This window comes from Anolis sagrei, chromosome 4 (genome assembly GCF_037176765.1).
Source record: "Anolis sagrei isolate rAnoSag1 chromosome 4, rAnoSag1.mat, whole genome shotgun sequence".
Classification (NCBI taxonomy): Eukaryota; Metazoa; Chordata; class Lepidosauria; order Squamata; family Dactyloidae; genus Anolis; species Anolis sagrei.
Genome location: NC_090024.1, coordinates 77,008,143 through 77,031,889, shown reverse-complemented (window position 1 = coordinate 77,031,889; position 23,747 = coordinate 77,008,143). Strand labels below are relative to the sequence as shown.

Here is a 23,747-nt window from a genome sequence, read left to right as displayed (position 1 = left end):
CCTCTGATGATAAAATCCTCTCCAGAATCCTTGCAAACCACCTTCTACCTATTTCAGAAGACATCCTCCCTGAATCCTAGAATGGCTTCTGCCCCTACAGAGGGACAGTGGATGTGATTTTTACTGCATGACAACTCCAAAAAATAAATAAATACAGGAAACAAAATCAACTTTTGTACATGGCATTATTTGACCTTGAAAAGGCCTTTGACATGGTGAATCGTAATGCTCTCTGGAGCATCCTCTTGATGACCTGATGGCAACAGTTTTGGACAGCAGTGGTTTCCAAAGTGACTCGTTTATGGTGGGATCAGGTGTCAAACAGGGATATGTCATTGCTCCAACCATATTTTCCACCTTCATAACTATGATTCTATACCTTTTTGATTGGAAGCTTCCCAACAATGTGGAAATAACCTATCAGACAGATGGCAAGCTCCTTAATCTCAGCAGGCTGAAAGCCAAAAGTGAAGTCACAACAATTTCTATTATAGAACTCCAGTATGCTGATGATAATGGAGACTGTGCTCCAACAGAGGAAGAGCTATAAGCCATTTTAAACAGGCACCAACCAATCCCTCTGCAATGCCAGAAATAAAGCTTTTCAGGAAAAACCCTGAAAACATGACTCTGGGATCAGGCTTTCGGCCAGTAACGGGAGTAGTTCAGTATGAAACTGCAAAGTAATGTAATGATGACTCGGACCATCCCTGGAATACGATTTGGATCATGTGGTTTTATTTGATTTTCTAAAACTATGTTTTTTTAATGGGTTTGTTTTTAACATTTTTATTTATTTACCGATCTGTTAATATAGGGCATTTGTAATTTTGCCTTTGTAAGGCCACCCTGAGTCCCTTTCAGGGTTGAGAAGGGCGGGATATAAATGTGGTAAATAAATAAATGGTATAACACTAGGAATTGTTGACTATTTCTGCTACCTTGGCAACCACCTCCACAAAAGTTGACATGGATGCCAGAATACAACACCGTCTGAGCTCTGTGAATGCAGCATTTTTCAAATGAAGCAAAGAGTGTTTGAGGATTAGGGCATTTGTAGGGATATCAAAATACTTGTTTCTAAAGCTATTGTTCTTCCAACTCTGTTGTAAACCTGAAATTCTGGGATTGTCTCCAAATGTCACTCTTGACGTCTTGAAAGATTCCATCAGTGTTGCCTCCAAAAATCCTGCAAATCTCTTGGGGAGACAGGTGGACAAACATCAGCATTCTGGATTCTGGAAGAAGCAAAGACCACTAGCACTGAAGTGATGATCCTCCACCGTCAACTTTGCTAGCCTAATCATGTCCAAATGCTCTATCACAGACTCCTAAAGCAGTTACTTTATTCTCAGCTCAAGAATGGAGATTTAAAGATGGTCTTAAGGCCAACCTTTAAAAATGTGGAATAAACACAGAGAGCTGGGTAGCTCTGGCCCTTGAGCATTCTGACTGGAAGTCAGGTGCTACCAATATTGCTATGGATTTTGAAGAGGCACAAATAGAGGAAGAAAGGGAGAAATGTGCCAAGAGGAAGAGGTATCAAGCAAACCCTTGTTGTGACCACCTTCCATCTGGAAATCTTAAGTCCTCACTGTGAAAGACCATGCAGATCCAGAAATCTCTACAGTCACTTATACACCCTCCACCAAGACTCTACCCTTGCAAGACAATCATATTCAGCCATGAGTGATAATAGTAGTAGTCATGAATTTTGACTGTTCCTTATTACTATTTTGAAAACCTGGCATTCTACTATGTGGGGAAGAACATTGATGAAATTTTAGCCATTTAGGTCAATGTCTTAACAAAAAAGAGGGTGAGCTCTTGTACTATGTATTTGTTATAGCATATGGAATAAAACAAAAGAGTGGTCACCTATGATTCCTTATTATTCTGAACAAAAGTAACAAGAGTCAGCCCTCCACATTTGTGGTTTTGACTTTTGTGGATCTGATTATGTGGGACATCTCTTGAGGAATGTCTTCTCTAGCACATCTCTATGGTCAACTTCCAGCAGATGTTGATTACAAAATCACACTTGGAGGATCTAGAGCAGTGGTTCTAAACCTGTGAGTCCCCAGGTGTTTTGACTTACAACTCCCAGAAAACCCAATCAGTTTACCAGCTGTTAGGATTTCTGGAAGTTGAAGACAAAAACATCTGGGAACCCACTGGTTGAGAACCATTGACCTAGAGATTCCTAGAGAGGTTTTCTCTCAGTTGTAGAAAATACAGGTTTTTGTCCACTTTTTTCATTTTTGCAGTGGTCTGCACCCTTAATCCCAGCAGTGTGGAGGACTGACTGTAGAGTGACCCAGAGCCCAGTTTTGTCCATGATGAGTGATGGAATAGAATACATATTAATCACATATGCAGATGACACTAAACTAGAAGGAGTAGCTAATATCTCAGAAGACAGATTCATTGTTCAAGATGACCTTAATGTAGTGGAAAACTGGGCCAAAATAAATCGAAATACATTTTCACTGGGCTAAGTATAAGGTTCTGCATTTAGGTCAGAGATAAATTGGGACACACATGGCTTGACAGCATAACATGTAAAAAAAGATGTAAGGGTTTTGATACATCACAAGCATAACATGAAACAGCAGGGTAACACAGAAACAAAGAAAGTCATGCAATTCTAGGCAGCATTAACAGAGCTATAGCTTATTGATTATAACTATCCAAGATGTCATAGTACCAGTCTATTCTTTTCCAAACCTCACTTGGAATACTGATCCGTTTCTGGGCACCAATTTAGGGAAGGCATTGCCAAGTTGGAATTACTTACTTACTTACTTAGGTGATCCCTCGTTGGACGAGTAAGATGGTCTTCCATTATGGGTTTCCTTGTGGGTCCGCATGTGGCTGTGGAGCCCTATTCTTGCTCTGCATCTTCTTCCACAGTGTGGGCATTGGTTTCCAGGTGGAAGGCGGTCCCGGTGAGGGTTGGCTTGACGCGCCTTCCTCCTGGCACGTTTCTCTCTTTCACCCTCCACTCGTGCCTCCTCGAATTCTGCGGCACTTCTGGTCACAGCTGCCAAGTTGGAATATGACCATAGTAGGGCAGTAAAGAGGATAAAAGAGATTAATAACCACAAATATTTTTTTAAAAAAATGCATCAGAATAGATAAATATGTATGGGTTTTAATTGCATAATGAGAATGATGGAAATGTTGACTTTGGAACAAAGAAATCATTTGGCTATTATATTGTTCCCTTGATAGTTCCATTGTAACATTATTTGCTGCTTGACAATGAAACCAATTTTATATTCTATATCATTTCAGAAAGTGTCAAAGATGTGATCGGGCGAAAGATAAAAATTTCTGTGAAAAAGAAAGTAAAACTTGAAGTCAAGAGTGATAAAGTGGATAACAAAATATTGGTAAGTGTACTTTCTTTTTTCTGATAAAAATGTTCTTCAGCCAGTTATTTCTTGACAATATTGCTTCCCTCCCCCATAGTTTTATTATACTTTTGTTAAGGAGTGCAACAACCAATTGTTCCCATTGGTGATGTTACTAGGGGTAAAGCTGTATACCTCACTTGGTGGTATTCTCAGCCAAATTATCTGTAAGAATGTTGTACAGTTTTCAGGAGAAATTTATCATTTTCATCAGCCCAGCTTATATGCTGTATCACTATAACTAGGAGGCTAGAACTCTATGCTGATTTATTTTTGAACCTTCTAATAAGCTTGCATTTTGGTTAGCGTTGTCATTATTACACAATTAAAATAGTGTTTTGAACTATGTCTGCACATGCTACAAGCACACACTGTTGATTTTGTGCTGGTATTTGTAGTTAGAAGTGGCATGATTTGCACATGCCTTCTTCAGAGCTCAAGATTGCCATGTAAAAAGTCCATTGTACTTGAGAAAACTGAGGGTCATGCTGAGTAGGGCTTATAGCAAAGCATTTGTGGTGGCCACTAATGTTATGCTCCAGTATATCAAGGAAGAGCCTCATAAATGTAATTCCAAGGCGGGGGCGGGGGGGGGGATAAAAAACGGACTACCCCATTTGTAGCCGTATTCTGGGTCATTTGTGGCCCAGAATAATCTTGCCACAGTAGCCCATGCTCTGATGACTTCTCACCTGAATAATGGCAAAGTACTCTTCAAGGGACTTGCCTTGATGACAGTCTGGAAGTTGCACTTGGTGCAGAAGCTGCTACTCAGTTTGTGAGAGGGGCAAGAAGAACTGAGCATGCTGTCCATCTTCAGAAATCCCCACATTGGTTGCTAGTGAGTCACCAAACCTAATTAGCCTTAGTGTACAAACTGCTGAGTGATTCAGGATGCAGATACTGAAAAGACTACCAGAGCACACACCAGCCCACCTGAGATTTAAGACGGAGAACTCCCTTGTTGGTACCACATAGTAGCATAATCCATAGCATACAAGATATTCCCGTTGCTGGCACCTTGGTTGTGAAGTTCCTATTTTCCATTTTGTACCAGGTACCAATTAATAATGTATCTGATCAGGGTGTGGGGGAATAATCAAATGTTTACTTTCTATTTTAGTGCTGGTTGTTTGTATAGCTTTTCTATGCTGGCATTTTAATTTGTGATTTTAGTAGTTTGGACATTGTACTTTTAATTGTGCTTTTATGTAGATTATTCGCTTCCCTGTGATATTATGAGGAAAGCTGGGGCATAAATCAAGTTGGTAATAATCACAATGAATAATGTAGCCCCACTTGCATAAGAAGCTGCCTGTGTCATGCTTGTGCTTTATAGAATGAGTAGTTCCTTCATTTGCAAATGTTCCCACTTGTCACAACATTCTTCATAAAAAAAATTGGTGACCTTCACAAATACATTTATATTCGTTAAAAATTAAGCATTTCTAGTACTTTAAGCAAATTTTGTTCTTATTGAGGCCGTGAGGGACACTGTAGCTCTACTGCACTTGCCCATATTTCATAGGGCTTTGTTTTTTGTGTTAAAAGACTTGACATTTTAAATACTCTGTTCAAAGCTTTTTTTTTTTTAACATCAACTGTTAATTTCCATGATGATGTGAAAATGCATGTATATCCAAGCTTTGTGGAGGAAAAAGTACCCTCTGACATCTACATTTCTGAAGGAGAACAAATAATAATAGTAATAATAATAAAGAAAAAACTTTGGATTATTGATGTTGCCATATCAGGTGACAGCCACATTGAGGAAAAACAACAGTAAAAACTCAGCCGTTATCAGGACTTCAAAATTGAACTGCAAAGGCTCTGGCATAAAGCAGTACAGGTGGTTCCAGTGGTCATTGGCACACTGCATGCTGTGCCAAAAGATCTCATCCAGCATTTGGAAACAAACATTGACAAAATCATGATCTGTCAACTGCAAAAGGCTACCTTACTTGGATCTGCACTCACCATTTGAAAATACATCACATAGTTCTAGATGCTTGGGAAGTTTGACTTGTGATTTTGTGATATCAAATCCAGCATATAGATCTCGTTTGCTGTGACATATTGTGTTTTTGTGTCAGAATAATAATAATAATAATAATAATAATTTATATATCACCTTATTTCCCCAAGGAGACATATACATTTAAATTTAAATAATGTATATTTAAGTGGCCAGGGTAATATTATCCCTACCAAGTTTTGCAAAAGAAGAAAAATAGCTCCTCCAGAATAACAATAATAACTCTGAAAATTTCTGAGGTGTAAAAAAGGACAAGCTGTCAGCACAAACAGTTTTTATTATGCCTCGGAGTTGCAGGATGTTTATGATGTACTGTGATACAACTGTCATGGATTTGAGCGATTTCCTGCTAGTTTGTACACATGGAGGCACGTAAAAGGCAGTGGGCTTCTGCTTTAGAGTGATTAAGTTCCAACTCCCTCCTATAAGAAAACGTTGCTTCTTCATTTAAGATATTTGTTGAGTAGTGGTAATATTTATACGTAGCTTATTTCTTTTTGAGACTGACTTCTTACAGAATTTGGAATATCTTCTATGTAACAGCTTTACAGGAGTCTCCAATCTCTTCCCTCCTCTTTCTTTTTCAAATATTCATTGCCCCAGGTGTACTGTCTGCATTCCAATGGCTGCAGGTTGCTTAAAGTCTCCTATTTATTTTAAATTCATTGACATATTTGACTGACATATTGATTCATGTAGTAGAATTTGAGTGTATTTGACTTGCACATAATTACTGAGGTTATCAAAGGAAGGTGATATATTTGATCCACTGTAATTCTCTTGGAAACTTATGAAGCCCCCACCTAGTTCACAATATATTTTATCTCTTTTCATCACTTGTTATTTTGAATTTAACTGTTAATATTCAAGTGCAAAATAGAAGCACTGTGTTAGTTAGAATAATACATATGTGGTTGAACTGCTACATTTAAATTAAAAATATAGAGAAGTGGTGGTGATGGAAATTTCATGTCTTTATGTGTGTTTACAATGAGAATCAATAGTTTCAATATGTATGCTTCATTCTTAACTGTGACATGCTTGTTGTGTTTACATATTTACACCTGAACACAGAATCAAAGAGGGAAGAATATTTTTCCCCTTATCTCCTTCCTCATTATTTAATTTTTATGCATGGGGTTTTAATAATTACTGCAGAGTGAAGTCTTATCTCTGCAGCACAGGCATAAATGGTGATGACAAGCTTTCATACTGATAAGAAAGATTCAAGGGTATCTTTCTGAAAAGTATGAAGTTTTACAATTGTGAACTCCTTATGACAAATACTCAAGACTTCTCTCAAGCACTAAAATAACATGATTTAAAGTTTAAAACCGACATCTTGAACTTTTCCTAGAATAGATTGAGGACCAATTCCCACATGGGACTTTCTATTGACTTACATAGTGCCAGGATTTAATTTTGGCTTGTTCCCCTTCAACCAGCATAGCCAATGATGAGGATGTTGGGAATTGTAATCCAGTAACCTTTACAGGGTCACATGATTTCCATTCCTGCTCATCACTTCTCAGTTACCAACTCTGCTGGAAGACAATCTTAGGCATTGTTCAGAGATAAGGACCACATCTTTGGTTTTAGGTAAACAGGAGCAATAGAGTTGAACATCAGTAGCATGTTGGTGATGCTTCAGTCCAAAGTTCTAAGTTACTTCTACCAGCTGTTTTGCTTACATGTTGAATAATATGTGAGAAAAGGTAGACTCCTGTGGGATTCCATAAGTCAGATGTCATGGTATTAGAATACAGGTTTCCAGATATCACCTTCTGTGTGCAGCCAAATTGGAACTACTGAAAATCACTGACTGGTCCCAGAGAACTAATAGGGGTGTTCTCCTATGTTTAATTCCTGATCCCAAACTTCTGCCAAGCAGGCAAAGAAGTCTCAATTTCATTTGCTGCCCAAGACTGAATTTAATGTGTCCAAAGAGTGGTCATTATCAAGATGTGCCTAGAGTTGGAATGCCAGCATCTTCACACTAAACCATGAATGTTATACTGTATACAAGACTGGCATTTTGGCCAAAATGTCTGGGTAAGGTACAGTTTCAGTAAGAGAGAATAACTACCTCCCACAACAAGATATTCCTTGACCATTGAACAAGTTCTACTCTGTCAGATTTAATCAACCAACTTGAGCAAGGGTAGAGCTCAGTACTTAATTCTTCCAGACATCCTGTCTGCATTTTTGAAATCCACAAGTTGAAAAAATACTATGTAATGGGACAAGCAGTTGCCCAAATTATATCACCTTGACCTGTTCAACTCAAGCTGATTTTATCAATGAAGACTGAAGCCAACTTCTACCAGAAAGATGCAAACTACTCTGGCAACTTGTCAGTTGCAAATTTCAGCACACGTTCCTGTGAAGATATAATGGTGGAAAAGAAACAAGCTTTCTTTACTGCATTAAAATCAGTGATGAGATCTTCTGATCATTCCTAGTTTATGTATGATTGGATTTTGCAGGCACTTTTGCCATTGTCCCTCTTTTGCTCAGGGAATATAAACCAGAGAGCTCCCTGGCTGAAGAAGTGCTTAAAGGTAATAGTGTCACTCAGCTCTATCTTTCTGTATTTTTGTATTCTGAATCAAATGGGGTTTTGTCAGTGCCTCTGACAAATTAATTACAAAAGTTTTCAATGTAGAGTAGGTCTTCTGTTGTCAACAGTTTGACATCCTTGCAGAGATACCTACTGGCAACCAGTTTGAAACTGGTTAAATTGTAATCTGGCAGTGATAATTCATCAGGAATGAGGAGTTTGTGGCCATAAAGAAGTTGATGGTCCAAACTTCAGGAGTCAGCATAACCAATGATTAGGACTGCTAGGAATTACAATCCAGAGACTCCTCCCCCCCCCCCATAAGACCACATGATTTCCATTCCTGATTTTTTACTTTGCAATCATCAGCTCTGCTGGAAGAAAGTGCCAAAGCCATAGAAATCCCATACCTGAACAGCAGCTACTTATGATCATAGAAATATTGAATGCATTAGTGCATATCATCCTCTCAAGTGACATAGAATTGACAGAATATAATGGCATGCCTTTAAATGCTTAAAAGGACTCTTGAACAAAAATCCTTAGGAAAATCTGTTGTTAAAGGGATGCCAGGTTGATATTTCAGGCAGATACAGGAAAGTGAATAACGAGGTTCTGGGTGCCAAAGTGAATTTCTCAGAATGTTGACATTTTGGTATGCTTTACAACTAAACTAGAATCTGAATACTACTGGGTTTCTGAAGTATAATAATAACTTTTCAGACAAAGAAAGGAAAAAGAATAATTGTTCCCATGTCAATGACAGTTCATCACCTTCTCTTTGATCTGTCTGATGTTTGTTTAACCTCCAGGTCAGAATAGCTTGAAGTCATTTATTCACTTCGCTTGTTTTATTAAGAAATTCCACCAAGGAATCTTGCCTGTTACACTCAGTGTCAATGGGTGCCTCAAATTAAAAGGTTTAAATCCGCATGAGAAGACAGTACAATTATGTGTCTTAGCCTGTGTCTGACTGTAGTCTTTTATGAAACATTTGGAATAAGGTCTCATATAAAGAGCAAAAATGAAGATGAAAAGGTTAAAGTGGCATACAAGCCTCTAGTGTACCTCCAGGGTATGGGCTATTCATTTCATGCAAGTTCGTTATCCTTTACCCTCTTCTGTTTCTATCTAACCAGCTACAAAGTGGAGGATATAAACTGAAAGTATGGAACAATGAGACTGACATTCTAGATTTATCTGTATCATAAAACAGTTCTGTGTATATGGTATGGATGGCAGTTTTATTTTAGGGCAATCTGTTGTTATTGTATATATCTCAATATACTACTAGTGTCCTTAACTCTAGTAACCCATTCTCTAAAGAACACACATGCATTATTTCTTTTTCTTTTGTTTTCCCTTTGTATAAATTTTTGCCTGACTAATTAATGGCCCCCTTTCAAAATAATGTAAAGCAATCTAGCGTGGATTAGAAATGAATAACATCGCTTTCTTGTAATTGTAAATCTGACAACAGTCCTACTCTCTGTCCTGTTTGTCTTTATTTTCCTTCATAAATAAAGTAAATAAATCAGACTTCATTTGGATAGAGCAGTGGTTCCCAACCTTTTTTTTGACCAGGGACCACTTTGTCCATGGATCACTCTCCCATTATTAGTACCAAAACGGTTACGGATCAGTTTTTGATCAATTTTAGATTTGGTTTGGTTATTAGTGGTGCTGATTCAGAAAATTGCATTGGGTAGACCACATCAGCTCTATTTTGTGATACAGAACATATGCCATCCAGTAGTCGCCATCTGCTCACCCACAGAAAACCATATTTATTAAGCCTTGGCACTATAAGAGGATTTTCCGAGACCCGTCACTCTCATTGCAACAGTTTAGTAACTGTGAGGCTGTGGGCCATATTTTAATCCTTGCGGATCACTGGTGGTCCATGGACCACAGGTTTGGAACCACAGGGCTAGAGAATGGTCAAGTGTTCGTGTCTATTTCTGACAATTTTGACCAGAAAATAATCTCAGATGAATGTATCATCCCTTACCCACATGTTGAAAAAACAAAAGCCAAAGTGGTAGGAGTACTAGAATTTAAGTAATGGCCTGGGAACCATGACATTTAACCTTTCTCCAGCCATTTTTCTGCTAAAACACTCCCCAATCTTTAAAGTGGAGGCTCGTAGTAAGAGACCAAGGGCCAATCTAAACTCTGTCTGCGTAATGATATAACGTATTTGTATGTGTTCATGTCCTTATGTCCAGGTTAGAGAATTCAGTTATATACTGTACATGAATGAGAACTGAATATATCCCTGCATTTCTCATGTCCTGCTGATTCCAACTCATTTCTCCTCTGGCCCACCTTAAACTTGTCTGCTTTGTGAATATAAGTATCATACTTGTAGCAATGCTAGAAAAGAAGGTGGGATGAAACTTCAAAGCCTTTAATTTCTCTAAGTTTTATGATATCAAAAGAAAATCAACTACCCTTACTTTGTATGTCAGTGAGACAAGCATGAATCAAAAAACATGACTATGGGTCATTTTCCATACATAAATCTGTAGTTTTCATTGCATCTGTTGCAATTGTTTACAACTTAAACTGCTTTACAAGATGTAAATATGCTATCCTGAACTTCTGTGTTCAGAAAGCCAGCTGTTTTTTCTGTTTCCTTGCCTGTAATCCTCCCAACAGAAACTTGCCCTAATGTGTTTGTGATGCTATCTCTAGGAATATGACTTTCCCCGAAGGGGCTGGTAACATCATACCACTGAGTCAGGACTTCCCAATTTTTAACTGATGGATTTTGCCAAATTCAAGCCTCTTTTGAGTAGGAATAGAATTCTGATTCACAATACTGTGGCAATCATTGTCTTTCCTGTTGTGAACCCGAACTTCTGTGCCCATTGAAGCATATCACTGAAAATAAGTAGATTTACATATAAAGAAATAAAGTGTTTTGGGAGTTGAAAGCTGGGAGATAGAGCAGATACTAAAAGGGGTTGTATTTTTTTTTTAAAAAACCCTCCACAAAGTATTTTCATATTGCAAATGTATGTTTTTACTAAGAAATAAGCCCCACTAACCTCAATGAAACTTCCTCTTTGCTAAGTAAATGTGTGTAACGGAACAGTTTACCTCTAAGCCAATTATGGTCCAACATCCACAGCATTAATCATCTTCTAGAATTGGCACACTAGTTAAGCTGATGTCAGTTGGGCTCAAACAATATCTGAAGGACCACAGGTACCTCATTCCCACAACCTTCTGTTTTTATTGCCAATTTTTGTGAGTATTTGTATGCTGATTTTGATTTCCTCAACACATTCTTCCTTTGCAAGAAAAAGAAAGCACATGCTAATTAAACACAAAGTGAGGAGCTCAAAGTGACATACTTAGTCCCCCTTCCTTTTTTTCAGTGTTCACAGTAACTCAGTGAAAAGGTTGGGTTAAAAGAGAGATGGGCAGCTGTGCAAGGCCTAGGAACCAATCTTCCTCAATCTGCACTTACTGCCAAAAAAAAGTCCAGAAGTGGCTAGAAGTCCTCTTGTTTTAAAAACTGGATTTTTTGAAATTTTAAAAAGTGAAACAGTGTAGAGAAGGTTTACAATCTGTTTATATGGTGAATTAGACTTTATTGATGCTTTCAGGAGAGAGAGTTCAGGCTTTTTTGTGCGGGAGGAGGTGAAGATATAAAACAACCCAACAACCAAGGGCTGTAAAAACTGCTATTAAGGAGCACATATTTTGTCTAGATCTCTAATGGTCCAGTGAACCATTACTTCAACCTTGTCATCTAAAAGCATCCTTCTCCAGTGCACTTATTCTCTAATATATATACATGCCTTCAAGTTGATGATCAACTTAAGATTACCCTGTGAATTTCGTAGAGTTTTATTAGACCAGGAATACTCAGAAGTACTGTAGTTTGCCTGTGCTTTTACTATAGGTTATAACCTATAGCAACTTGGCATTCTTTGGCAAGTTCCAACCCAAGGCAATGAAACAAATCATTAAAAGATGTGGAAACTTATTAAAGATTAGGCAAAAACAAATACATATATATTAGAGACAAGCAATGAAATACCGAATAACCATCAAACAGACCTTTGGCATCTATGCAGAATTCTTGCTGTAAGAAGTTTTGGCTGTTTTTAAGTTTTGTGTTTTAACTGTATTTCATCATTTTTATTGGGAGCCCCAGGTGGCACAATGGGTTAAACCCTTGTGCTGGCAGGAATGCTGACCAAAAGGTCAGCAGTACAAATCTGGGGAGAGGGTTGAGCTCCCTCTGTCAGTTCCAGCTCCAATTCTCTTACACCAGACACAACTTGCAATTTCTTAAGTCACTTCTGAAATGAAAAAAAATGTTCATTTTCCCAAGTTAGAAAACTGGATGGTCCTTTGTTGGTAGAAAGGCAGGGTTTAAATGTAATAAATATAGCACTTCTTGGAAGCCCAAATGAAAGCTGCTAAGAAGCATTTCCAGGTGATAGAACTTTGTGTCATTTCAGATCCCCTTCTGGTAATTGTTGCCCATCTGTAGCCAGTTGCTTCTGGTGATCTCTGTGATTCTGATCTCTTGTGTATAAATAAAGTGTCTTTGGCAGTAGGAACTAATTCAGGGCAGGATATATTGCTCTTAATTAGCCTTGAGTCACTTGCAACTATTAATTTCCAGTAATCTGAATACCCTAAAGGCACCAGGTCCTGTCTGATCTTGGAAGCTAAGAGAAATCAGCTGTGCTTAGAACTTGTATGCGAGACTGCCAATAAATACTGAGTGCTGTAGGCTATGTTTCAGATAAAGGAACTGGCAAAACTACCACTGAATATTCCTTGCCTAAAAATGCCATGTGAAAAATTCTTGGGGTGGTCATAATCAACAGGTGACTTGGAAAAAAACCAGACACACAGAGACTTAATAGTGCCCCACAGAAGGATTTTAATTACCGTTTCCATGGGCCTGTAATATTTCAGACAGTGCTGTGATGTATACTTTTTCTAAAAATCTATGCATGCTTCAGATATGATTTAACTCCTAACTATGTTTGGAAAGTTAAGCACAGGGGCTAAGAAGAGTAAAGGGTTTCTGGAAACGTTCAGTAACTGGTGAATTAAGAAAATAATTTGGATTGAGTCCATCTTAGAATGACAAAGAAATCCCTAAAGAAAGCTTCCAAATACCTGCTAGGATGATAAGCTCTTTTTTTAAAAATGAAAAATTTGAACAGTAGAAAAAATGAACAATATGGAAACCATCTGTAAAACCATATGATGGCACTATATTCTTCAAGCACATGTCTAGGGTTGGCATCATAGCAGTTGCTTCCATGCCTCTCAACATGCCAACAAACCGGTCTTGTTCTTCTCCCTGATGCAATATGCAGGCAATCCTCCTTCCCCATTTTCCCAATTGAAGGCTGGGAAATGTGGTAGCAGCTTTTCCATTAGAGCTAATGTGTTTTTAAAAGGAAGAGCACAGAGCATTGTTTTTCATTTCTACTTCTTGTACAGAGTGGCTAGAACCTCGATCAAAATGAATCTGATGTCCCTGACATACAGGTCTTCTTACATCATGCTGATAGAAGCTTATAGGAGGCTTGGTACTAACAGAGAAGGGAGGACCTTCTGCTCTATACAATAGCATGGAATAGTGGTGGTGTAGTTTGGCTCTAGATGGGTCTTTTCAGCTGGCAGTATTCTGGAGATTTGGAGCTTTTCACGTTCACAGGAGGAGCTTTGGCAGACTAGACTGAGCTGACAGCGACAGAGAAAATGTGTTTTGCAATGGTTAAAAAATGGGTACCTCAGTTTTTCCTTGTGTAATTTCACACTGCACAATTATAGCATTATGATTCCATTTTGACTGCCATGGCAGTTTTTAGGGAAGAGATTTCTAGCATATCAACATGCTCCAAAGCCCACAAAATGTGTCCATGACATTTATAATTAAGTCTTCATGCTGTGAATGGTCTCTTCTACAGCATTAAACTGTGGATCCTGATTGCAAATGGGGACACTTTAGTTCAATGTTAAAATCATGAAAACTTTGGGAAAAGTAAAAGATTTCTGAATGCCTTCTAGACATTTAGAAACAGCATTCAGTGTTTACAGTGGGCTCTACAGAAAATGCTTCAGCTGTACTTAGAATCATAGAATCATAGAATCATAGAGTTGGAAGAAACTGCAAAGGCCAGGAACACACAATCAAACTACCCCGGACAGATGGCCAAACCCCCTGAGAGGAGACTCCACCACACTCCATAGTAGCATATCCCACTGTCAAGTAAATGTTAGATTTTATGCCTATTTTATATATCATATACCCAGGTCACGTAATTTTTTGGGAGGTAGAGTACTGGAACAGTTTAAGAAGCCTTGTTCTACCGGGTGACTCTGCTTTTCCCTTTCTTGTAGCATCTGATGCTTGTCAGGGTTGAGCACAAAGGGGCTGAAGGGAAAAAAAGAGCTGTTAAGGTTGCAGTCTTTTTCTGTAAATTGTGTTAAAAAAAACTAAAGTAGAGAAATAGAGGAAGAAAAAATGAAGGGGCAGGGTTAAAGGATAACAAGTGCAACGTATCAGAGTGTTTTGCCCAGTTCTCATTGGAGAGAGCTATTCTACTTCATACAGGTCTAATGCATTGAAAGAGCTGGGTTGTGGAGTCAGTATCATTCTGCAGAAGAAGGTGATTTTATTGTAACCTTAATGGATATGAGAGTCAGTGCTACACTGTAATTTTGGACAGTTTTATGCTTGTTTGGGGTGTGGTTGGGATTTAATTAATAGGCTTAGAAGTGGAAAATGGCTGATTTTGTAAGCATGTTGCAAAGGTTCTACTTGTAATCCACAGTCAATAAGCTGATTCTAAACATATGTGAAAAAGTCAACCATGATTCCCTTATGCCTGGTATTACATCTAAACTAAATTGCCAGCTCTCGTGTGTGTCACAGCATGCCAGTCTAGCACATGCTATGAATTCCTGGCATGGCAAATATATGCAAATGAAGTGACCTTATTTAACCATAGGCCAGCGCAAAGCTGGGAAAATTATTGTTTAAAAAGAGTGTCTTTTGTTATAATTTGTTAATTATTAAACTTTAAAAAGAAATACATTTCTAAATTACTTCCATTGTTGTGGGGTGAAGGGAAACATCAGTTGTCCCCATCCCAGTTGATGAATCAATAAGTAAACTGTATCTGATACTCGGGGAAAGTAATGTTTTCCGTTCCAGCATTTCTTTCAAAACAAAGTTGCTAACACCTTGTAATGAGCCCAAATTATGTATTACAGTGTATTATACCTTGGCCACTTGCAACATGTTACTAGTTTACGATGGCTGTATGTTTCTCTTTACGGTGCCAAGAGGGGTTTTTTTTGTGTGTGTAATGACCTGTACAGTGTCATGTTGAAATTAGGCCTCAGCATGCAAGATACATTGGAGATAGTGGTGGAATAATAAAGATAGATTGATGATATTTTCTTTATCTCAGAAAAAAAATGGAATTGAAGTCAAACCAAATAGCCCCATCCTCCCATATTTTCACTGAGTGTTACATGTACACATTTACCCCAAACATATAGAGAAATACACTGGAATGGATTGCAACAGGAAGGGTATAACCACAGAATTGGTGAACCCAAGAAAAGAACTTTGGATAGAAACAAACAAGCATATTGTATGAAAGTAGTGAACACTGAAAGTAGTGTGAGCCAGAATAGGGATACTCAGAAACAAGAAGGAGTATCAACATGGGTTGCTGTAAGTTTTTCAGGCTGTATGACCATGTTCCGGTAACATACTCTCCTGACGTTTCAACATGCTTAGGGAGTATGCTCATGCTGTGCAGAAAAATACATTTCTTTTTTCAAAAGGAAAACCTTACAGAAAGGGACTGCTTTTTCTGATTGAATGATTCTTGCTATAAAATGTAAGCAGTGATTTATGAGCGATAGCCTAGCTGCAATGTGATATAGTGTTGCTATTATATCTGTTACATTTTGTTCCATGCAATTGCTCTGTATGGAGGAAACATAGTACCAGGAAGCATAAACTTGACAGAAACTGCCTATTTGAATGCATCAATTTGAACTCTATCATTAAATGCTTTTAGAAGATTATTGTAGGTACCTGAGTGTGCATCTGTTTTCTCTAGCTTTTTCTTAAAATGGATTCTATGGGTTGCCAAGGTAAAATTTGTGTGTTCATTTGATGTACATCTCACCTTTCTCCTAGAAAAGGAATGAAAGTAAAAAAAAAAAGTTATTAATACAAAATTTAATTAAACGGGCATAAAACATAAGAATTAAAACAATTATGAGAAATTATTGACATTGAGTTGGGGCGGGAGGTTGCTACAGGTGAGAGAAAGGCAACATATAAATATAGCAGGCAGTGATTCTCAATCTTTGGTCCTCCAGGTGTTTTGGACTTCACCTCCCATAATTCTTAACAGCTGATAAGATGGCTGGGGCTTCTGGGAGTTGAAATCCAAAATATATGGAAGACTAGAGATTGATACCACTGCGATCAATCAATCAATGAATAAAATGGGAGAGGGCCTTTTCGTCTGTGGCACCCCAATTATGGAATGTCTTTCCATTGAAATTCCAGTTAGCACACCAATACTGATTTCATTCTATGGTCAAGTAAAAGCCATGACTATTTATTACAGTCTTTGGCCTGTACTAAATTATTTTAAATGCTATGTGCAGAGCTTTCAAATGTTTAAAGCTCTTAAATGCATTCTACTTGACAATATGTTTAATGTGCTGTTTTTTTATTTATAATGTGAGAAGCAAATTGAGACTACAGTTATAAACATAGTTAAAAACTTGGCATTGTACTAAATTTCCTTTGACCAGAAGCTGGCCACTTCATGTGCCTCTGGTGTAGCTGTGAGAAGGTCCTCCATTGTGCATGTGGCAGGGCCCAGACTGCATTGCAGTAAGTGGTCTGTGATTTGCTCTTCTCCACGCTTGTATGTTGTGGACTCCACTTTGTAGCCCCATTTGTTAAGGTTAGCTTTGCATCTTGTGGTGCCAGAGCACACAGTCTGTTCAGTGCCTTCCAGGTCACCCAGGCTTCTGTATGCCCAGAGGGAGTTTCTCATCTGGTATCAGATGGGCAGCGTTTTTGTAGACAGCTGATTCTCTCACACTAGAAGTGACTTGCAGCATGCAACCAACCCAGGCATGTAGCCGGGGGGGAGGGGGGGCTTGAGGGGCTTCAGCCCCCCCCCCCCAAATTCTCATGGTGATTCGCGAAAAGGCCTTACTGGTGCATTATTTAAACTGTTATGTTTATTGATATCATGATCTGATCACCATACTCGATATATCCCATATGCATGGGGATATTGGGGTAATGATACAAAAGGTTTGCTAGGGTAGACCCTCTTTCACTCAGACTCACCCCCCCAAAACTCACCCCCCCCCAAAAAAAACCCAGAAAAAAACTCAGCCCCCCCCCCCCCCCCAAATCGAAATCCTGGCTACGGGCCTGAACCAACCAAACCAACCAATGGACCTTTTCAGATCCAACTATGACAATAATCTCATTTGTATTTAAATTATATTTTCTGTTTGAAGTTGTTTTAATCTGGTATTGATTTTACCAATATGCTGACCTGAGATCTCTCGATATAGGATAGAATAGGAATATTTTAATAAGTAAAATTATAAACAATAATAATGTTGATCCAATTGTTTTTAAGGTGCACCTTCACATGCTTTTGGCCTTGAAGCACAGTCAGCTCTTCATTTGTTTATTTTCTAAGGATGCCAAATTACTATGCAAATAGTTTTGATGGTGAAAGATATTTGGCATTTGCCCGATGCTTCATTGACAATATTTTGTTTATAAAGTCCACTAAGCTTCTTACTTTGTGTAGTAGTTGAGAGTCTTCTCTCCACTCAAATATCTTATTGGAGTAAGAGATGGTGAAAACTGATAGTAGACTATTACTTGTCGGTTATGCTGTTATTATATATGCTGCCAGACATGTTCTGTATAATCAATATGAAGACTTCTGGTTTTCCAGCACAACTGCTCCTATGAAAAGTTGTTCTTGATCATTATCTAACTTTCTGACAAGGTGGTTTAACATACTCCTACTTCCCTTTCCCCTTTTGCAACTTTTGGGGGAAAGTTCTGGTTGTGTGGTGAGACAGGTAGTTGGTTACTTTCTGTTTGAAATCTATATTTGTTTGAAGAGATGATTCCTGAATGAATACCACTTTCAGTATCTCAGTTTTTTATTTGAAAAGTTGATGAGTTTTTTGGGGGAGAAAACCTTTAAAGAAATGGTTGAATGACGAAATGGAGGTAGGCTTGCCAGAGGGGTATGTGTGCAGAGATACACGTTCTGTAACTTGCTGTATTTCTGAAGGGCTACACTGTTAGAAATGACTTTTCCTACTGCATAAACAGGAAGAACTGGCTAATGCTTTGTCATTTGTTTGGCAGGAATGAAGCAAATGTCCTCAGTAGTGGATTTCTTTCTCTCTGTACGTGTGGCGTTTTCTTCTTCTTTTTAAAAGAGTGAATAAAAAAAGTCTTTGAAACCTAGAAGGCCAAGAGGCCCAAGTGTAAGAAATTCAAAGAGCTTTTTAAAGCAAAACCCCAAGGAAATAAAACCGACTTTATTTTATATTCTAGTGTTACTGGCAAGCAGATATGTTCAATACTGTTTAGATAAATAAATTCTCTTGTAAGTGCACTATTTAAAATTGCAAACACAAACAGTTTTCCCAAACATTTAATTCCAAATAGTATGGGAAAGTGGAGGATTGGTATATCTGGGTTACAAAGCTGTCAGTTAAAGGTATTACAATAAAATGATATATGAATATTAGGTATTGGAGGTACAGTCAAGTCTTGCTTATGCAACCTTCGCTCATCCAACGTTCTGTATTATCCAACGCAGTCTGCCTCCCACCTGGATCCACAGTTGTTTCAGTATACTGCAATGTTTTGGTTCTAAAGTCGTAAATACAGTAATTACTACATAATGTTACCATGTATTGGACTGCTTTTTCTGTCTATTTGTTGTAAAACATGATGTTTTGGTGCTTAAGTTGTAAAATCATAATGTAATGTGACGTTTAATAGGTTTTTTCTTCATCTCCCATTATCCAACAATTTCACTTATCCAGTGTTTATGTTGGATAAGCGAGACTCTACTGTATCTGCATGTTGTGAATCATGGTTGCTCTTATTGGTTGTCTACCCTGGAATGTGTTTTCATATGAAAAAGGTTGTGTCAGGGAGGGGACAATATTTTGATTTAATTCCTTAAAGAAGGACGCAAGAGTTTATTTATTTATTTATTTATTTATTTATTTACTGTATTTGTATACCACCTTTCTCAGCTAATCGGCGACTCAAGGGGGTTTCCAACAAATCAGTACATATAAAAACATAATACAGATTAAAACATTAAACAATATAAAACACCACAAAAGCAATAAAAAACCACATCATTAGCGTCTCATTATTATCAAGCATTGTCCAGTTCCATTGTCAAATCGTTCAATTTCCTATATTAGCTACTCTGCATTTGTAAACGCTTGCTCGAACAGCCATGTTTTAACTTGCCTCCGAAACGTTAAGAGGGAGGGAGCAGATCTAATCTCCCTAGGGAGGATGTTCCATAACCGAGGTGCCACCACTGAGAAGGCCCTGTCTCTCGACCCTGGCAAACGTACTTGAGACAAATACTGGACCGAGAGCAGGCAGTCCCCATGTTACAATAATCTGACTTACAAATGACTTATAGTTAAGAACGGGGGTGAGACAACAGGAAGAGAGAGAAATCTACCCACAGGAAGGGAAGTTCACTCCTGAAAGAGTTATCATGGGGAAAAAGGGTCCCCACTGAAGCTTTATCACCAATCCTTGTTTCTACAACAATCCAAAATTTTCAAAATCCAATTATCACAGAAAGTAAGGTGAAATCTTCTGAACAGGGGCACATATCGCAAAGCAGGGGTCTTAATCCTCCCCTATCTATCCAAACATAATATATTTGGCTGAAGTTACACTTTAAAAATGTATCTGTTCTGACTGACAAATCAGTTTAAGAATAAACCTACAGAACCTTTCTTATTCATAACTTGGGGTCTCAATAATGATTTCATCACACATCAGACACAAGTAAATTGTCCAAATGTGTGATAAAATGGCTGCTTGTTTGAGCTCTGTCATTCTAATACTCCCTTGATGGTGTAGTTGCTTACCTATTAATTATGCACAAGTGAATTCACCTTTAATTATATCTGCCTGCTAGGTGCAACATCTTGAATATAATCTGAATTCTTAATACTTTGTTATGAAAGAGGGAGCATAGAAAAGAGTGGAGAAACTTTATGATTTTGAGTTACATTTGTGAGCTATAGAAAAATAGAGCCAGTTATTGTAAAATTATTTTGGAGAAAAATATCCCCGTGCAAAATATTGTTGGATCAGTTCTTCTAGCCATTCATTTCCTTGCCTCTTTTTGGTCCTGTAGGAGCAGCACCTTCAAGCATTATTTATCTCAACTCTTTCAGGAAGGAAGAGAGTGTTGGAGAACAATTTTATTACAGGTTCTTGGATTACTGAACTGAATGCCAGCTTAATTGGCTTTGATTCTCTTCCTCCATCTCCTGTAGGGAAAGAGGAGGAGAAAGCTGAGTTTGGATTGAGACTCGGCCAATATCTGGGTAACTCAGTGAAAGAAAGGGGTGAATTTATCTACTTGCTAAAGATTTAAATCCCAACCCCCACCCCCAACATGAAGCCTCTGATAAATTATTCCCAAAGGATGGTTCCCAATAGGAAAAAAATATTACTCACTTCTGTTGTAGACCCAGGAGTTCAAGAAGCTTTAAAAAAAATCTCTGAAACTGAGCAACCTTCAATCAACTCACCTTAAGAATTTTGTGTGTCCCTTCTACAAAGTACCTTTCAAAGCTGGATTTATCCGCTTTTGGGATTTCCATCTTTTCACCCTCTCTGGCTAGATTACTTCTGTTGTCAGTAGTTTTGGCAGGAGAAGCCAAAATCCTGCCATTGTTTTATTTCTATTTGACAGTCTGCCTTTTCCAAAGGAAAGCTTATACAGTAATTTAAGAAACTTACTTGCTGTGACTTAACTCACCAAGATTGGTGATTACATTTTGTGGGTGAAGTTTACTCAGTTGAGTTATTAGCTAGAGTTCTTGAGCTCTGGATAGATTTCATTGCTAGTTTCTGAAAAGAGAGCCTTGCCTTAGAGCAGTAGTTCTCAACCTTTCTAATTTCACGGCCCATTAATACAGTTCCTCATGTTGTGGTGACCCCTAACCTTAACATTATTTTCATTCCAACTTCATAACTGTAATATTGCTACTGTTATGAATCGTACTCTCTGCTGGCGTAGTGGGTAAACTGCTGAGCTGCTGAACTTGTTGACCAAAAGGTTGGCAGTTTGAATCTGGGGAACGGGGTGAGCTCCTGCTGTTAACCCCAGCTTCTTCCAATCTAGCAGTTCAAAAATATGCAAATGTGAGTAGATCAATAAGTACTGCTTCTGTGGGAAGGTAACGGCACTCTGTGCAATCATACTGGCCACATGACTTAGGAGGTGTCTACAGACAACACCGGCTCTTCGTCTTAAAAATGGAGATGAGCACCACCCCCAGAGTTGGACACAACTAGACTTAACGTCAGGGGAAACCTTTACCTATGAATTGTAATGTAAATATCTGATATGCAGGGTGTATTTTCATTCACTGGACCAAATTTGGCACAAATACTCAATATGCCCAAATTTGAACACTGATGGAGTTTGGGAAAAATAGACTTTGACATTTGGGAGTTATAGTTGCTGGGATTTACAGTTCACCTGCAATCAAAGAGAATTCTGAACCCCACCAATGATAGTATTGGGCCAAACTTTCCACACAGAAACCCCAATGACCAAAAGAAAATACTGTGTTTTCTGATGGTCTTTGGGTGACCCCTCTGACATCCCCTCGCAACCCCCCCAGGGATTCCAACCCCCAGGTTGAGAAATGCTGCTGCCTTAGGAATAAAGTGCAGCTATTGATATGAAGTACAGGATTCAGGTTAATGTCTGGAAGTAAGGTCTTATGTGTATAAATAAAATATAAAGGAAGTGGGAATAGAATGTCTCCATAGTCTGAATAAAAGACTTCTTTAAATGTAAGATCTTCCTTAAGATCCAGATAGTATTTGCTGTGCACATTGTACATAAAAGTATTGTTTGAAATTGAGTTGTTAAAAGTAAGAGTTTAATTTAAAAAACTGAGAACTATATCCAGTGTTGTTATTTGTGCTGGAGCAAAGGTTCAATTACTTGCATAAACTTTGTTTTTTAATCTTTGCACACATGTAAAATCGTGGACAGGAGGAGTAACTTTTAATTTGTCTAAATAAAAGAACAGGCAAATTATCTCTTTTAAGCCTGCTGATGGCCTCAAAGACCAGTGACCAACTTTGGGTTGGTCCAGTCTTGTATGAAATAAAGGTATCTTATGGAGGAAAGTTGAGCATAAATAAGTCTAGGTTTCTTAAATATCTGTACAGTTGGCCTTTTGCATCAATGAATTCTGTATCTCTGGATTCCACCATCCATAACCCTAATTTTTTTAAAAGATTCTGAAAATCAAGCCTTGATTTTGCCATTTTATATAAGGGGCACTATTTAACCATGTAATTCTATATAATTGAACTTGAGCATCTGTGGATTTGTGTATCTAATTGGAGGGAGTTCCTAGAACTAATCCCTAAGAAATAGCAAGGACCCAATGTAACACTTTTTTAAAAAAAGTATTACAGTAGAGTCTCACTTATCCAACATAAATGGGCCGGCAGAATGTTGGATAAGCAAACATTTTGAATAATAAGGAGGGATTAAGGAAAAGCCTATTAAACGTCAAATTATGTTATGATTTTACAAATTAAGCACCAAAACATCGTATTTTACAACAAATTGACAGAAAAAGCAGCTCAATACACAGTAACATTATGTAGGAATTACTGTATTTACTAATTTAACACCAAAACAGACAAGGGTTCTTTCTTTCTCTCACCCTGGACATTATTCCGGGCAGGAGGGAGACTGTGTTGGTTAATACAGAAACTTGGATGAATGAAGGTTGGATAAGCGAGACTACTGTACATTCAAATTCATAGGAATAACTCCACTCTGATTTTAATCATGGGAAAACATTTGTTAATACTTCCATTAACTATAACTAACACTAACACAGTTCTGCTGCAGACCCTGGTTAGCATTTATCATGGTGAATAGTGATGCTAGTATAACCCTTAAAAGCAGATGAGTATGGGAAGCATTTGTGGTTGAGAGGGTCATTCCCTAAGAAGAAAACTCTGATCCTCTTCACCACTCCTTTAAATATTACTAAGGGCATGCAATGTTGTGTCTCTTTTGAGGAATTTGAGGAGTAAGCAAAGGACATTTTGGAGATAAAAAGCTTTCCCTCTTCATATTTCAACAAAACAATGTGTAGTTTGAATTATGCCTACAGAGCAGCAGGAGACAGCATGGGGATTGTGAATGTGACCTTTAAGGAAAGCTGTGTAGAGTCTTGTTGCTCACTTTTGATTGTCAGAGGTTTCTGTTATGTATATTTAAGGCATTTTTGGCAATTCACTTTCATATATCTAATACAATTTCAACATAACCATGTGGTGTCTTAGTATTTCATCAGTACGCCATGATATTTGTAAACAATGGGTTGTAGTGAAAGAGTTGTA

General features: G+C 38.0%; 1 protein-coding gene across 5 annotated transcripts in view; it reads left to right on the top strand.

Moving 5' to 3' along the window:
* CARMIL1 (capping protein regulator and myosin 1 linker 1) overlaps positions 1-23,747 on the top strand; it is a 174,745-nt gene that overhangs the window by 8,492 nt on the left and 142,506 nt on the right. For all 5 annotated transcript variants that reach the window (XM_060774925.2, XM_060774923.2, XM_060774924.2 and 2 more), the window contains exon 2: positions 3,298-3,395. In XM_060774925.2, the coding sequence (XP_060630908.2) occupies positions 3,298-3,395 (98 nt within the window). The remainder of the gene's footprint in view (positions 1-3,297; positions 3,396-23,747) is intronic.